Below are 17,862 nucleotides of genomic sequence, written 5' to 3' on the forward strand. Positions count from 1 at the left end.
ATCATATTGCAAATGCACGTGCATTGTTGTGCAACTGGTAACCCAAAAATAAAAATATGGTTGTAAATGCATTTACCGGTCATTCTGATATTAATGCTCGCTATGGGAACACAGGATGGCCGGGCAGTGATAGTTGTACATTTCCATCACTCGTTGTGTTGATTTCATCATGTCCATTAGGTGATGTTTTTACACTATAGAATCATATTGCAAGTGCGCGCGCATTTGCAATATGTTTCAATGTGCATTTACCATATGAAATTTGACATGCTCAAAAATGCAAAATTGACTGGTCTGATGGACACAGGATGGCCGAGCAGTGATAGTTGTACATTTCCATCACTCGTTGTGTTGATTTCATCATGTCCATTAGGTGATGTTTTTTCACTATAGAATCATATTGCAAATGCACGTGCATTGTTGTGCAACTGGTAACCCAAAAATAAAAATATGGTTGTAAATGCATTTACCGGTCATTCTGATATTAATGCTCGCTATGGGAACACAGGATGGCCGGGCAGTGATAGTTGTACATTTCCATCACTCGTTGTGTTGATTTCATCATGTCCATTAGGTGATGTTTTTACACTATAGAATCATATTGCAAGTGCGCGCGCATTTGCAATATGTTTCAATGTGCATTTACCATATGAAATTTGACATGCTCAAAAATGCAAAATTGACTGGTCTGATGGACACAGGATGGCCGAGCAGTGATAGTTGTACATTTCCATCACTCGTTGTGTTGATTTCATCATGTCCATTAGGTGATGTTTTTTCACTATAGAATCATATTGCAAATGCACGTGCATTGTTGTGCAACTGGTAACCCAAAAATAAAAATATGGTTGTAAATGCATTTACCGGTCATTCTGATATTAATGCTCGCTATGGGAACACAGGATGATAGAATCATATTGTAAGTGCACGTGCATTTGCAATATGTTTCAATGTGCATTTACCATATGAAATTTGACATGCTCAAAAATGCAAAATTGACTGGTCTGATGAACACAGGATGGCTGAGCAGTGATAGTTGTACATTTCATCACTCGTTGTGTTGATTTCATCATGTCCATTTGTTTATGTTTTCTCACTTTGCAAAGTCACTGTGCATTTGCAATATGGTTCAATGGGTGGTACCATCACGAATTTGTCATGCTATAAAAATCCTGCAGGAATGTGAAATTGACTGGCCCGATGAACTCGGGATAGCTGGGCAGTGATTCTGGTTCATCTCCATGGCTCGTTAGGGTTGATTTCAGAATGTCACTTTTGGTGATGGTCCTCTCCGTTTAAACATATTGCTAATGTACAAAAGTCAACTAGCAAGTCAGTGTCCATCAGTCAATTAGATGTCATTTTGACACCAAACTGATACCAATTGACACCAAACCCACTTTTTCCAACTCATTTAGAAGCCAACTATCATATATGTCAGAGCAGGCCCATAATTCACAGCGCCTTTAGTTTAAAACATAATAAAAACGTAAAACACATAGTTACGTTCTAGCTGCGGGTCCAGGTCAGACATTATGTGAAGGCCTATGTGAGGCGACCCCGAATCCCGAGTTTCGGCTCGATAGGTCCTTCGGTGCCCGAGTAAAACCCTAATTGGTGCTGAAAATCCACTTTTTCCATGCCTTGCTATGGGGTCCTTGAATGAGCTATCGGACCGAAACGTTGGGGTCCGTCTCTATGGGCCGAGCCGGTTCCAATGCACCTAGTCTTGTGTCTCTGAGACTTTTCTAAATGTCGCCATTTTCGTAATGGTCAAAATGAATTGAAATCATTGCAAATGTACGAGGCTATTTCTCGGTCCGAGAACCTTCTAGAGCCACCTAACTCACCACGCACTATCGACCCGAGGTCTAGAACAGGTTTCTAAAGTTTGAACTCTAGGTCTGACGGTTCTTTTTAGCTCGAACAAAGCTAACTATTGGAGGCACTGTCTGTCTCTACAAACCCCAATCGTCCTCCTTCCAAGTTGTGTGTCTGTGTGATTTAGTTTTCCTTTGAAATTTTATGGGAAAAATGACTGATTTACAGTTCATGGGGGTTGCCTAATCACACATATGAAGTTTTGGACAGATCTGACTTTTTAACCCCTCGAAACAGCCCCTGAGACACCAATTAAGGCACTTCCGGTTGGCACAGGAAGCTATAAGTCAACACATATCCTCACTGGGCTATGCTTTTACAGAATCCTGTGTTTTAAGTCCTTACGTTAAGAATTGACTGATTTACACAGGGTTTAATGCACTATGTCTATCAAACTGCAGGCAGGTAATGGAAAACACTTTTAGGGTGATTTTAACCACTTCCGGTTGGTCCAGGAAGCTTAGAATCAACACAGGTAGACCTCACACTGGCCTGATGGACTGTTACCAAAGACAGGTTCATACGGAATTCATAACCCATAGACCTCAGGTTGAATTTAGGGGTAAAGGCAATGTATTCCTATGGGGAGAGAAGTCAATGCAAACTCTTTGAAGTAAACACCTTCTTTTAACTATTAAGGGTTAATGCCACACGGTCAACGTTAGGCTTGCACGGATCGGAAGGACCTTAGGAACATACCTGAGGTCGAATTGTGCTTCTCACCCTAACGGTTCTCACTGTCACCCAAAAGCAAATGACGTTGTGGGGCAGGCTTCATTTTGGGCCTACTTTTCTAAGGTCGCTGCGCTCAGACCGAGCGAGCTACGGTCAAGCGGGATATCTCGTTGAACTCGGCACTGCCTAGACATTATGTTTATGCCATTGCCTGCTCTCTGTGTCTTTGAGAACCACACTTTTCACTCCATCCTTGCTGTGTGTGCGTGTGAGAGCTTTCTTTGACATCTGCTGGGAGAAATGACAGATTTACAGTTTAGAGGGTTACCTGGTCACACATATGAAGTTTTGGAGAGATGTGACTTTTCTAACCCTTCAAAACAGACAGTGTGACCCAATTAAAGGCACTTCCGGTTGGCACAGGAAGCTATAAGTAAACACATGTCTTGATTGACATAGCCACTTACAGAATCCTGAGTTTTAAGTCTTTAAGTTAAATTGACTGATCTACACAGGGTTGAATGCACTATGTCTATCAAACTGCATGCAGTGTATGGATCAACACTGATAAGGTGATTTCAACCACTTCCGGTTGCTTCAGGAAGCTTATAATTGGCACAGGTAGACCTCATAGTGGTCTGATGGACTGTCATAGAAGACAGGTTCATAAGTCATTCATAACCCACATAGGCTTCAGGTTGAATTTAGGGGTGCAGGCAATGTATTCCTATGGGGAGAGAAGTCAATGCAAACTCTTTGAAGTAAACACCTTATTTTAACTATTAAGGGTTAATGCCACACGGTCAAGGTTAGGCTTGCACGGATCAGGAGGACCTTAGGAACGTACCTGAGGTCGAATTGTGCTTCTCACCCTAACGGTTCTCTCACTGTCACCCAAAAGCAAATGACGTTGTGGGGCAGGCTTCATTTTGGGCCTACTTTTCTAATGGTCGCTGCGCTCAGACCGAGCGAGCTACGGTCAAGCGGGATATCTCGTTGAACTCGGCAAAGCCCCTAGAGATTATGTTTATGCCATTGCCTGCTCTCTGTGTCTTTGAGAACCGCACTTTTTCACTCCATCCTTGCTGTGTGTGCGTGTGAGAGCTTTTCTTTGACATCTGTTGGGAGAAATGACTGATTTACAGTTCATGAGGGTTACCTAGTCACACATATGAAGTTTTGAAAAGATCTGACCTTTTAACCCTTGGAAACTGCCACTGTGACATCATTAAAGGCACTTCCGGTTGTCAGGAAGCTATAAGTAAACCCATGTCTTGATTGACATAGAAACTTACAGAATCCTGAGTTTTAAGTCCTTACGTTAAGAATTGACTGATTTACACAGGGTTGAATGCACTATGTCTATCAAACTGCAGGCAGGTAATGGAAAAACACTTTTAGGGTGATTTTAACCACTTCCGGTTGGTCCAGGAAGCCTAGAATCAACACAGGTAGACCTCATACTGGCCTGATGGACTGTTACCAAAGACAGGTTCATACGGCATTCATAACCCATATAGACTTCAGGTTGAATTTAGGGGTAAAGGCAATGTATTCCTATGGGGAGAGAAATCAATGCAAACTTTTTGAAGTAAACACCATCTTTTAACTATTAAGGGTTAATGCCACACTGTCAACGTTAGGCTTGCACGGATCGGAAGGACCTTAGGAACATACCTGAGGTCGAATTGTGCTTCTCACCCTAACGGTTCTCTCACTGTCACCCAAAAGCAAATGACGTTGTGGGGCAGGCTTCATTTTGGGCCTACTTTTCTAATGGTCGCTGCGCTCAGACCGAGCGAGCTACGGTCAAGCGGGATATCTCGTTGAACTCGACACGGCCTAGACATTATGTTTATGCCATTGCCTGCTCTCTGTGTCTTTAAGAACCACACTTTTTCACTCCATCCTTGCTGTGTGTGCGTGTGAGAGCTTTTCTTTGACATCTGCTGGGAGAAATGACTGATTTACAGTTCATGAGGGTTACCTAGTCACACATATGAAGTTTTGAAAAGATCTGACCTTTTAACCCATGGAAACTGCCACTGTGACACCATTAAAGGCACTTCCGGTTGGCACAGGAAGCTATAAATAAACTCATATCATGATTGGGGTATGCCTTTACAGAATCCTGAGTTTTAAGTCTTTACGTTAAGAACTGAGTTATTTACGGAGGGTTTAGTGAGTGTGTGTTATTTCAGAAAATCATAGAAAATCACAGAAATCTCGCAGAGCTCCGCAGCACACTTTAAAAAGATTCGTAAGAACAACCTGCAACTGGATCTGTAACCGTTGAAAAAAAACACTTATCCGTGAACATCACCAAGGTGTCGTTGTACGATTTCTCTTAAATGACGATAGATAAATGGCTGGTTCTTTTTTATTGACACCGGAGGCTCCTTGACTTTGACGTGAAGTGGAAAAATAATTTCTCTATTTTCATTTTGGACCTTTAATCCCAGATAAATGGCCATAACTCAAAAACCGTTGAGGCCTAGACGCCATCTTGTTCGGGGCCAACTGCCCATTATGCCGCCCCTACGCTCACCGAGTTTCGGCTTCTAAATATTTTCAGTTTTCGAGATAAGGCCCCGTCGTGAATCGTGATGTTTTGTAGCAATAGCCATATGATTGCTTATGCCCTCTTGTGGGAATTTCCGGGACATGGGAAAAATGACATAAATCTTATTATTTTTGTAAAACGGAAACCGAATGTCCGACAACGTTCATTTGATGACTTCCTGGTAGGTCCGGCCCTGCCGCTCGCCCGACGCCGTCCGCGAATTTTACAAACGATTTCGGACGTCTAGTAAGGGACCGTACATTTGCAATATGGACTTTCTCACTAACCATACAGGTACTGCCGAATTCTTCCCTTAAGGTATGAAAGGGAAGGGAATAATGACTCTGACAGTAGGGGCAGGACTGTGCGTCATCCTGTGTGGGTGGCGGCTGTGCAGGACCCTTGTATCCTGGGGTTGGACTTTCTTAGGAGCACAGGCTGCCAGTTAGACCTAAATAGGGGCACACTGAGCTTCCAGGGAGGAACGGAAGTCACCATGGCCCCCTAATGTCACATTCACTCAACCCAACAAACCCTTTACTCCAACAGTTAAAGCAGCAGAGACTCATGGCTGCGCCCCTCCCCACAGCTGTGTGTGACTTTTCCCCAGTCCCCCTGTCACCTACGGCGGTGTGTTACATTCCCCAGCTACCTCCATGACACAGCCCTCTGTGAGCCCGGGCCGCACCCCCAGCCCAGCTACCCCAGATGGGAGAGGAGAGGACACTGTCTGCAGTGAGGGAGATATGGGGAGGAACTGTGTTGGTCTTGACCCTGAGCAGCAGGAACGGTTGTGGCAGTTGCTGTTTGAATTCAGAGACAGCTTTGCGTTGAGTGAGGAAGAGGTGGGTCAGACTCATCTGGTGCAGCATGAGATCGACACAGGTGATGCTCGACCCATCAAGATGCGTCCCCGCCGTATCCCGCTGGCACGCCAGGAGGCGGCAGACAAGGCTGTGTTGGAGATGCAGCGGGCAGACTTCATTGAGCCCTCAGACAGCCCCTGGGCGGCGCCAGTCGTCATGGTTCCGAAGAAGGGGGGCAAGCTGAGGTTCTGTGCGGACTACAGGCGGCTGAATGAGGTAACCAGGAAGGACTCATACCCCATAACACGTATCGATGAGTCGCTGGACCTGGTTAGGGGTCCTCCTGGTTCTCCTCACTAGACCTCCGCAGTGGCTACTGGCAGGTGCCCCTCTCCCCAGAGGCCAGAGCCAAAACTGCGTTCTCCACTAACAGAGGACACTGGCAGTTCAAGGTCCTGTGCTTTGGCCTGTGCAACGCTCCAGCTACTTTTGAGCGTTTGATGGACAGGGTGCTGGATGGCATCCCCCGACAGCAGTGTCTGGTATACCTCGATGACATCCTGGCCCATGGCAGCTCCTTCCAGTCAGCCCTGGGGGCGCTACGGCGTGTGCTGGAGAGGGTGGCTGCCGCAGGTCTGAAGCTCCACCCCCGAGAAGTGCCACTTCATGAGGAGAGAGGTGTCCTTCTTGGGCCACCGAGTGGGGAAGGAGGGGATCAGCACCATGGAGGACAAGGTAGGGGCTGTCAGAGACTGGCCCACCCCCACCGACCAGCGTCAGCTGAAGAGCTTCCTGGGCCTGGCCTCGTACTACAGGAGGTTTGTACGGGGCTTCTCAACGTTGCTGCTCCACTGAACCGCCTGCTGCCGAAGGACAAGGCTTTCACTTGGACAGTGGAGTGTGAGGAGGCGTTCAACACCCTCAAACGTGCACTGATCGAGGCCCCGTGCTCGCCCCCGACCTCACCTTGCCCTTTATCCTGGACACAGACGCGAGCAATGTGGGCATGGGTGGGGTGCTGGCCCAGGTGGGGCCAGAGGGGGAGAGAGTGGTGGCGTACTTCAGCAAAACATTTGACAAACATGAGCGCCGCTACTCTGTCACCCGGCGGGAGCTCTTGGCTGTTGTGGCTTCCGTCAAACACTTCAAGTACTACCTGGGTGGTCTGCCCTTTACTGTAAGGACTGACCACTCTGCTCTCCAGTGGCTCATGTCTTTCAGAGAGCCAGAGGGGCAGGTGGCACGCTGGTTGGAGGAGCTTCAGCCGTATGACTTCACGGTGGTGCACAGGGCACGGGCACGCCACTCCAACGCCGACGCCATGTCCCGTCGGCCCTGTACTGCAGACGGCTGCCGCCACTGTGAACGGAGAGAGGGACGGGAGAGAGAGCTGCGGGCAGAGGAGGGTGTCTGTGCCACAGTGTGTCGGGCGAGCGGGCCTGTCTGCTGTGAGCTGCAGACTGTCGACGCGGCTGAATGGCGGCAGCAGCAGGGACGGGACACAGACCTACAGCCAGTGCTACAGTGGGTAGAGGCGCAGGTGAGGCCACCATGGGAAGAGGTGACAGCGCTCTCACTCGCGACCAAAGGGTTGTGGTCGAAGTTTGAGAGACTGCGGCTGGCTGATGGCGTGCTACAGCGGGCATGGAAGGAGTCAGCTACGGGAGAGGAGAGGTGGCAGGTGGTGGTCCCAAAAGCATTGCGGGAGGCTGTGCTCCAGAGTACTCATGGGGGGGTGGGGACTGGACACTTTGGGGTCACAAAAACACTGCGCCGTCTCCGTCAGGGCTTCTACTGGGGGCAGCACAAGAGGGATGTGGAGGACTTTGACAACTGCACAGCGAGAAAGGGCCCCCCCAGGCCGCTCTCATGCTCAGCTCCAACAGTTCCCAGTGGGGGCTCCCATGGAGAGGGTGGGAGTGGATGTAGTTGGGCCGTTCCCCACCACAGACAGTGGAAACCGCTGGGTGCTCACGGCCATGGACTATTTCACAAAATGGCCCGAGGCCTATGCTCTGCCTGACCAGGAGGCAGAGACCATCGTCGACGCCCTGACAGCGGGGATGTTCAGCAGGTTTGGAGCTGCAGAGTCCATCCACAGCGACCAAGGCAGAAACTTTGAGTCCCGTGTGTTCGCCACCATGTGTGAGAGGCTGGGTATGCACAAGACCCGCACTACTCCTCTCCATCCTCAAAGTGATGGCCTTGTGGAGCGCTTCAACAAAACGCTTGGACAGCAGCTGGCCATTGTCTCTTCCAAACACCAGCGTGACTGGGACAAGCACCTGCCTATGGTCCTCATGGCATGCCGCTCCGCTGTCCAAGACTCCACGCCTGCCCTCCTCATGCTGGGGAGAGAGATCCGCACCCCTGCGGAGATGGCGTTTGGTCGGCCCCTGGATAGCCCTCATGTTCCTCCGGGGCCGGAGTATGCCCGGAGACTCCAGGACCGCCTGGAGACAGCCCACACCTTCGCCAGAGAGCAGCTGGTGAATGCAGGTGTGAGGCAGAAAAGGAACTATGACGTGCACACCCGGGAAGGCACTTTGTGGCTGGGGAGCTGGTCTGGGTCTACAGCCCCCTAAGGAAAAAAGGCAGATGCCCCAAGTTGGACAGTCACTGGGTGGGACCCTGCAGTGTCCTGGAGAGGGTAGGAGAGGTTGTGTACCGGGTGCAGCTTCCTCCCAGGGGGAGAAAGGTGGCACTGCACCGGGACAGGTTAGCCCCATACAGAGGGGGCCTCTTCTCCCCAAACCCCAGGAACCCCACAATTCCCCTCTCTGGCAATGACATTCTCCAGGCACCCACCCTCAGGTGCCGCAGACAAGGCTCCAGACAGTCCACTCCCCCTGTCTCCCCCCGTGTCACCGCGTGGTTCCCCAGAGCCACGGACTGTATTACCCGTTCCCGCTTCCTTGTCCCCCATATCCCTGCCTTCATCCCCTGGTTCCCAGAGGGGCACTCTGCGACCATCACGGCCACGCAGGCAAAGGAGACCTCCGGGTCGCTTCAGAGACTTTGTTTGTTCCCTCGGGGACGAGGGACTTTGTGGTGGGGGGGCTGTGTAGCGACCCGCACAGACAGCTGTGTGTTATGTGTTAGGCTAGGAGGTGGTTGTGTTGTACTGACCAGTACCCGGTGTTCGCGGGGTCCGACATGTCAATCAACCTGCTATCTGCCAATCACGGGAATGCCTGGAATGTTCTGATGCCGGGCATCCTGGTGGTTGGCGGAGTGGCGTGGAGGGGGGTTGGGCAGGGGGGTGGAGCATTGGAAGTTAAGACCAGGTTCAGCCTTTGTTCTCTCTCTCTTACGTCTGGGCTTCACAAGAGAAGGTCACGATTGGCTTGTGGGTTATCTGTCATCTATTTGGCGTGTGCTACGGCCCAAACAGTAACCTGTGTAAAGTTGGTTTAATAAACCGTCAATTCGCAAACTCAAGCCTCTGTCTGGACAATTGTTCATTTATGATCTAGTCAGGTCATTACAATATCGACAGAAACATGGCAAACATTGTTAAGGATCAATCCTCAAGGTGTTTTTCACATATCTATTCGATGATAAGTCACTCGTGGCAGTTTAGTTTCTCTTCTCTTCAAAATGGAAACATGCACGCTCCTGGAGATTATGCAATAGTTTCGACGGAGGACACCGAGCTGACACCTGGTAAATGTAGTTTCTTATGGTCAATCTTCCAATGATATGCCTACAAATACGTCACAATGCTGCAGACACCTTGGGGAAACGACAGAAAGTGTAGGCCCATTCCTTGCGCATTCACAGCCATATAAGGAGACATTGGAACAAAGCGCCTCCAAGATCTGGGGCATTTCCTGTTTGAAATTTAATCTTGGTTTTGCCTGTAGCATCAGTTCTGTGGCACTCACAGATAATATTTTTGCAGATTTGGAAACGTCAGAGTGTTTTCTTTCCAAAGCTGTCAATTATATGCATAGTCAAGCATCTTTTCGTGACAAAATATCTTGTTTAAAACTGGAACGTTTTTCATCCAAAAAATGCGCCCCCTAATGCATAACTGGTTAAGGTATCTTTACTTTTACTCAATTGGGTACTGTTCCACCCCTGTGCACGTGACAATTCAAAACTTGAAACACACATCCTCTCTCACACAATCATACACACCCCACTCTTGCAAATGCAGCCCACCTTTGAAGCATCTCTTTGAGAAGTCTATTCCTGTTCAGTTCGTCCTGTGCCATCTACATTTGTGCATAGCCTAGTCAGTGGTCATGTTATCAGGTTGCTAGCTAGCTAAACAATGTTGTTTGTTATCAAACCCAAAAAATAGCGGCTCGCGAGTAGTTAAAAACGACCAGTGATGTACGCACCAATCAATGGAAGGAAAAACAGACGCAATTCACGGCACCAAAACAAATGTACACGTTAACTTTGACAGCCCTGAAAATAATAGCTAAACCGTCTAGTCTGTCTTTTTTAATTGCTGCATTGTTGACTAATGATATCAAACTGTTATCATTCATAGAGAACAACTTATATTTCACAGTTCAGAACATGGCTGTCTAGGAAGTCTAGACTGTTAAAGATGATTATTAATCTCTTTAATATATCATTGATTTGAATTGTCTTGTTTTCTGTGTGATAAATAAAATGCTATATATATATAAAGATGATCACTATATATATATAAAGATGATCACACAGCATCAACAAACAACACAACAAAACAGAAAAACAATAATAACAATGCAATTAATGAAAGTCTGTCTAACAATGATTATTCATAACAAATAACCCCCACAGACTGAACACCTGTCATCTGTTTGGTTCTAAATCAGTCTCCTGGCTAATAGAGGTTGGATAGATTCATGAATCATTCCACTAGGATGCTACATTACAAGGAGACAAACAGCAGAAAGACGCTCGGCCTATTCATCCAGAAGTTGGGAGACAGAAAAAGGATGTGAGTAGTGAATCAGATTCTACAGACAGAAAATAATTCAGTTTATTCTCTAATGTGTAGTGAACCTCCTGAAGATTACGCTTCCTTCAAACACCTTTGTGTGTGTGTCTCAGTACTCACATCTTTTTGAAGTCCATGGTTGTATCATTGGAGTATTCAGGCCATTGGATGTAACAAACAGTCCTACCAGGCAGCTGGTCAGTAGCTGAGTAGTAGTACTGGGGGAAGGCCAATAGTAGAGCTAACACCCAGATCCCTCCGATCACTACACGGGTCTCTGCTGAAGACAACCTCTGCCTCAGGGGGTGGATGATAGCCATGTACCTGGAACACACACAAAAACACACACAAAGTGACTAGTTATACACACACACACATGTGGGATATGAATTTTTACACTAACTCTCTTTCACTGACTTTATGCACAAACACGAGACTCTACCAACACACTCACACATACACCCCAAGACACACACACACACACACATACACACGCACACACACACGCACACACACACGCACACACACACACACACACACTCATACACACACACTCACACTCACATATGCTCTCTCTCTCACACACTCACACACTCACTTTCCCGTCATTGTTACTCATTATTCACTGTGTATTTAATCCTCCTGTCACTATTTTGTTGTTGTATCTTTGTCTCTGCATTGTTGGGAAGGGCCCGTAAGTAAGCCATTCACTGTTATTCTACACCTGTTGTTTATGAAGCATGTGACAAATACAATTTGATTTGATTTTAATTCGATTTTGACACACAGAGGTCAGTAATACACACACACACACACTGTAATACACACACACAGATATCAGTACTACACACACACAGATCAGTAATATACACACACACAGAGAGATCAGTAACACACACACACACACACACAGAGAGAGGTCAGTAATACACGCAGATCAGTAATACACACACACACTGTAATACACACACACAGATATCAGTACTACACACACACAGATCAGTAATATACACACACACAGAGAGATCAGTAACACACACACACACACACACACACACACACACACAGAGAGAGAGAGGTCAGTAATACACGCAGATCAGTAATACACACACACATAGTAATCAGTTATACACACACGCACATTGTTATACACACACACGCACACACACACTGCTATACACACAGGCACATTACTGTAACACAGACACACATTTATATATACACACACGCTCGCTACTGAGGGGACACCAGGGGATACAGACATGGCTCCGATTAGTTTTACAAACCACTGGTTTAATTTAATTGGCAATTACTGATAGTTCAACTTCTTTAGCACAACAGCTACATTCTGGTGACAGATGGAGAAGAGACACTGCACTGTGTGCGTGTTCCTCCAAGCTCTAATGAAAGGTAATCATGCAGAGTTGATGTGAGTGTATCTGATCCTTCTCCTCTCCTTCTCGCCTCCTCTACCCTCCTCTCCTCCTCGCCTCCTCTCCTTCTCTCATCCTCTCCTCTCGTTGTGTTGCTTCACTGATGTGATTTACTTTTCTAACCAAGACAGAGATGGGGTGATGCCAAAACTATCATCTCCCTTCCTCTCTTTCTTTGCCGTTTCTCTCTTCTTCGCCCTTTCTCTCCTCAATCCCGTCCACCCCTTCTCCTCCTCTCCTCCTCTCTTCCCCTCTCCTTCCCTCTTGATTATCACCCCTTCCTATTTGTTCTCTCACTCTCCCTATCCCTGCCTCCCTCTCTATCTCTCTCTTACACACACACACACACACACATACACACACACACACACACACACACACACACACACACACACACACACACACACACACACACACACACACACACACACACACACACACACACACACACACACACACACACACACACACACACACACACACACACACACACACACACACACAGCTCACCTTTCCAGTGCTATGGCGGTCATGGAGTATATGCTGGTGAAGACAGCTGCAATGGGGAAGAAGTTATGGAACCGACAGTAGCCCAAACCAAAGTACCACTCGTTATGGATGCTGTATGCAAAGTTTATCACTGTGTTGAAGGCAGACATAGATGCCTCTGCAAAGGCAAGGTTCACCTGGGAGGAGAAAAGAGGAATCAGACACAGACAAACGGACAGACACATGCACACAAACAAAGTTCACATTCACTGGTGATATTTTAAAAATAAAATACATTAATTTGGAAATTATTACATAACGTCTGTCCTCGCTCTCTCGTTCTTTATCATTTTACATGTGTTTGTTTACCAGGAAGTAGTTGGTCACGGTCCTCATGCGTTTGTGCGCGAGGATGATCCAGATGACCACCAGGTTACCGATCACCGAGACGCACACCATGCTGCAGTAGGCGATGGCCCAGAGAGCGATCTGCCAGATCGGCTGCACGAACTGGTTATATCCCTCTGTGTCGTTCAAACCGGAGCCGTTAGTGGCGTTAATGGAAAGGTCCGTGGTGTTCAAAAACGAGTCCATCTTTAGATCTCGGATATTTTGTGTTGAAAGAGGAATAATCCAAATAGTAATAGCTAAAATAATAAATATTATATTTGAAGAATAAATAGAGATATTCCCAGTAGCCTAACCTTGTGTGATCGTTTCACAACAAAACCATCTTCTGAGGTTTAGCTTTGATGCTGAGGGTTATAAACCCCCAAATATGTTGATAGTAACCGAAAAAAGAAGGTGAATGGAATGTTGATCTGGGAGAATATCGCAGAAGTAAAAACAGTCTAGTTACTTTCTTCTGTTGACCGTCTCACTTGTCAGATTTACGCACTTCTCTCTCCCAAATGGACAAGAAAGTTTTATAATTTGAGTTACAGGTGAAAAGCTTTGGGATTGAAATGGTCTTCGTTCTCCATATTCGTGTTTACTTTCCCGTTAACAGTAAACCTTTTTTCTTGTCGCGCACAGGCTGGGAAGGACGCACACTATGCGCTCATCACAAAGCCAAACATTTGACATACCCATGCTGCCGCACACAGACACTCGAGTCAAATACGCACGCGCGTAAAAGCCACATACACATACACATACACACACACACAACGAGGAATATATTTGAGGTGAAGTGCATATATAAGAATGGTTTATGTATTATCTTGTGATTTCCCTCAGTTAGCAAGGTACGGTGTAGATTGAGTCAGATGGAAATCTCTGAAATGTCTCTCTTTCTCTCTCTGGAAGTAGTGTTTTCTACATCTATGAAATAGCCTATGGTCTTTTGAGTGGGTCACATTAATCGATACCCTTGTCTCCAGTCAGACATCTGGAGTTCAGTCTGCTATTTCAACTCTTTCTCTTAATTTCCTCGCTCCCTATGTTGCTCAAGTTATCTCTCTGCAATGAACATGATGGGAGACAGAGAGCTGGTTTCAAGCACAGGGCGCAGCAGGTGTTTATTTGTAAAGGACCACAGGAGGAGGCAGGTAGCTGGGTCCAGGGTCAGGCGGAAGGTCATACACAGGGGATCCAAAAAGGCAACAGTACAGGCAGGGAAACGGCTAGTAACGTTGTCCGGGAGATCAGGCAATAGGTTGATAACAGGAAATCCGATAAAGTACAGACAGGGAATAGGCAAAATGTGTCGTTAGTGAGGCGGGCAAAAACTATCATACAAGGGAGGATTAAATTACGGGAAGAACAGCGCTCCGAATAGAAGTGTGTCACAAAACAAACAATAGCTCACAATGATGGGGTGCAAAGAACTGAACTAAATAGTGTGTGATAATGACATACAGGTGTGTGAGTAGGTGATCAGAATTCAGGTGATTGGGATCTGGAGAGTGAGTGTGAGCTGGAAAGTGGGCTGGAAAGTGAGCTGCGTTCAGGGGATCTACGTGCTTTTGAGAGTGCGAGTTGGAAGCAGAAGTTACACTCTCATCCTCCCTCCAATCATTCTCCTCCTCTTTACCAGAGAGAGTAAGCATCATTAGGAAGAGTGGTCTGTGTAAGTTCCCTACATAAATATTCTGATGTCTGGATATCAAGGCTGGGGAGATGTCAAGCCTCATTTACAAGACAGGGGCTGCATTACTATTATGTAGTAACATTACTCTATTCTGTCTATCCTCTCCCTGCTCACTCTCTATCCTCATTTCCTGTCACTCAGTCGGCACTCAGTCGGCTCTGTCCTCTGTCTCTCTCTCTCTCTCTCTCTCTCTCTCTCTCTCTCTCTCTCTCTCTCTCTCTCTCTCTCTCTCTCTCTCTCTCTCTCTCTCTCTCTCTCTCTCTCTCTCTCTCTCTCTCTCTCTCTACCTACTGCTACTCAACTACTCAGAACTACAACACAATCCACCTTGAGAGAGGGGAGGTGAGGAGAGTGGGATAGGGAGAGGAGGGAAGTGGACTGGAGGAGAAGAAAGGAGAGGAGGGGTAGATGAGGGCAGTGGATGAGAAGAAGATGTAGGATCTTAATTTGATCACCCTGTTGCAGGAGAACTTTCCTGTAATGCAGAACATTTAAACACCAGTGTATTTGAGGTTTAACAAAAGGCTTCTGAAGTTTGTAATTTCCACTTTTCTACAAATTTCAGACTTGATTTATATTTTATTTTTTCTTACGAAAAATGTATCAAACTCTACAAAAATGTCCATTAATCATAATCCACATAATAATCCACATTTCATTACATTTACATTTATCTATTTATTATTGCCATCGAAATGTTACATTTACATTTACATTTAAGTCATTTAGCAGACGCTCTTATCCAGAGCGACGTACAAATTGGTGCATTCACCTTATGACATCCAGTGGAACAGTCACTTTACAATAGTACATCTAAATCTTAAAAGGGGGGTGAGAAGGATTACTTATCCTATCCTATCCTATCCTATCCTATGTATTCCTTAAAGAGGTGGGGTTTCATGTTGCTGCTGGATTATTTCACTACTCTATTAAGATCGTACATCTGTAGCAAGGAGAGGGAGAAAGAGAGAAGAAGTAAAGAGCAGGAAAGTTACAAAGAGAGGGTTTAAATCTATGTGGGATAGATAACACAACATTTTTCATCTTCCTGACAAATCCTCGACACACAGGTCCTCAATCTGAATGTACGAAAGGGAAGAAGAAAGACATCTGAATGTGAGAAACAGCGATAGAGAGAGGTAGAGGAATGGAGTGAATGCATAAGTACCTGAAACCTTGGTCTCTCAGCCTCCCAGTCACACATAGGTGATTCAATCTAACAGCCCGAGAAATAGATAGAATGAAAGAAGAGAGAGAGAGAGAGAGAGAGAGAGAGAGAGAGAGAGAGAGAGAGAGAGAGAGAGAGAGAGAGAGAGAGAGAGAGAGAGAGAGAGAGAGAGAGAGAGAGAGAGAGAGAGAGAGAGAGAGAGAGAGAGAGAGAGAGAGAGAGAGAGAGAGAGAGAGAGAGAGAAATAAGGAGGAGGGAAGGAGAAAGGAATAGAATCTTGTCCAGAGAGGTTTGGTTTGATATACTCAGGCATAATTAGAATAAAATGTTCCTCTAATAGGGTGTGAGATTAAGACAGAGAAACAACAACCATTCCTCACGCAGAGAATAAGAAATATGTACAGATTCTGTCAGTGGATTTTTGCACAAAAGCACAAACATTTAATGCAACCACACAGCCTGGAGTGGCTGAGTGCTCAGGGACCTCTTATCCAGCTGTGCTCTGGCACACTTACCTGGAGAGAGAGACAAAGAGGCTTGGGGACAACATGGGGGAAAGAAAGAGTGCATTAGCAAAAGAGAGAAAGAGAAGCCTACGTGATGAGTGATGAGTTTGTGTGATGAGTGTTTGTTGAGAGAGCATACCCATGTCCAGTTAAACCCCAGCTTTAAAACCAATGTCCAGTTAGACCCCAACATTAAACTCCATGTTCAGTTAAACCCCAGCTTTAAAACCAATGTCCAGTTAGACCCCAACATTAAACTCCATGTTCAGTTAAACCCCAGCTTTAAAACCAATGTCCAGTTAGACCCCAACATTAAACTCCATGTTCAGTTAAACCCCAGCTTTAAACCCCATGTTCAGTTAAACCTCAGCTTTTAACCCCATGTTCAGTTAAACCCCATGTTCAGTTAAACCCCAGCTTTAAACCCCATGTTCAGTTAAACCCCAGCTTTAAACCCCATGTTCAGTTAAACCCCAGCTTTAAACCCCATGTTCAGTTAAACCTCAGCTTTAAACCCCATGTTCAGTTAAACCCCAGCTTTAAACCCCATGTTCAGTTAAACCCCAACTTTAAACCCCATGTTCAGTTAAACCCAAACCCAACCCAAGATCCCGTTATTAGATCCCATGTCCCCTATAGGGTCCATCCTCCCCTCAGACAGACACTATAGGGTCCATCCTCCCCTCAGACAGACACTATAGGGTCCCTCCTCCCCTCAGACAGACTCTACAGGGTCCCTCCTCCCCTCAGACAGACACTATTAGGGTCCCTCCTCCCCTCAGACAGACTCTACAGGGTCCCTCCTCCCCTCAGACAGACACTGTAGGGTCCCTCCTCCCCTCAGACAGACTCTACAGGGTCCCTCCTCCCCTCAGACAGACTCTACAGGGTCCCTCCTCCCCTCAGACAGACACTGTAGGGTCCCTCCTCCCCCTCAGACAGACTCTACAGGGTCCCTCCTCCCCTCAGACAGACACTGTAGGGTCCCTCCTCCCCTCAGACAGACTCTATAGGGTCCCTCCTCCCCTCAGACAGACACTATTAGGGTCCCTCCTCCCCTCAGACAGACTCTACAGGGTCCCTCCTCCCCTCAGACAGACACTATTAGGGTCCCTCCTCCCCTCAGACAGACTCTACAGGGTCCCTCCTCCCCTCAGACAGACACTGTAGGGTCCCTCCTCCCCTCAGACAGACACTATTAGGGTCCCTCCTCCCCTCAGACAGACACTATAGGGTCCATCCTCCCCTCAGACAGACACTATAGGGTCCCTCCTCCCCTCAGACAGACTCTACAGGGTCCCTCCTCC

The 17,862-nt window shown here is 46.8% G+C and overlaps 1 protein-coding gene across 1 annotated transcript in view; it reads right to left on the reverse strand.

Annotated features, from left to right (window-relative positions):
* The window catches only part of LOC118373302 (substance-P receptor-like), a 63,897-nt gene extending 50,514 nt beyond the window's left edge, over positions 1 to 13,383 (reverse strand). Inside the window, exons 1-3 of the mRNA XM_052525501.1 lie at positions 13,159 to 13,383; positions 12,811 to 12,986; positions 10,988 to 11,191 (exon numbers count right to left, since the gene is read on the reverse strand). Coding sequence (XP_052381461.1) covers positions 10,988 to 11,191; positions 12,811 to 12,986; positions 13,159 to 13,383 — 605 coding nt within the window. The remainder of the gene's footprint in view (positions 1 to 10,987; positions 11,192 to 12,810; positions 12,987 to 13,158) is intronic.
* Positions 13,384 to 17,862: the final 4,479 nt, after the last annotated feature.

This window comes from Oncorhynchus keta, chromosome 9 (assembly GCF_023373465.1).
Source record: "Oncorhynchus keta strain PuntledgeMale-10-30-2019 chromosome 9, Oket_V2, whole genome shotgun sequence".
In the NCBI taxonomy this organism is placed as follows: Eukaryota; Metazoa; Chordata; class Actinopteri; order Salmoniformes; family Salmonidae; genus Oncorhynchus; species Oncorhynchus keta.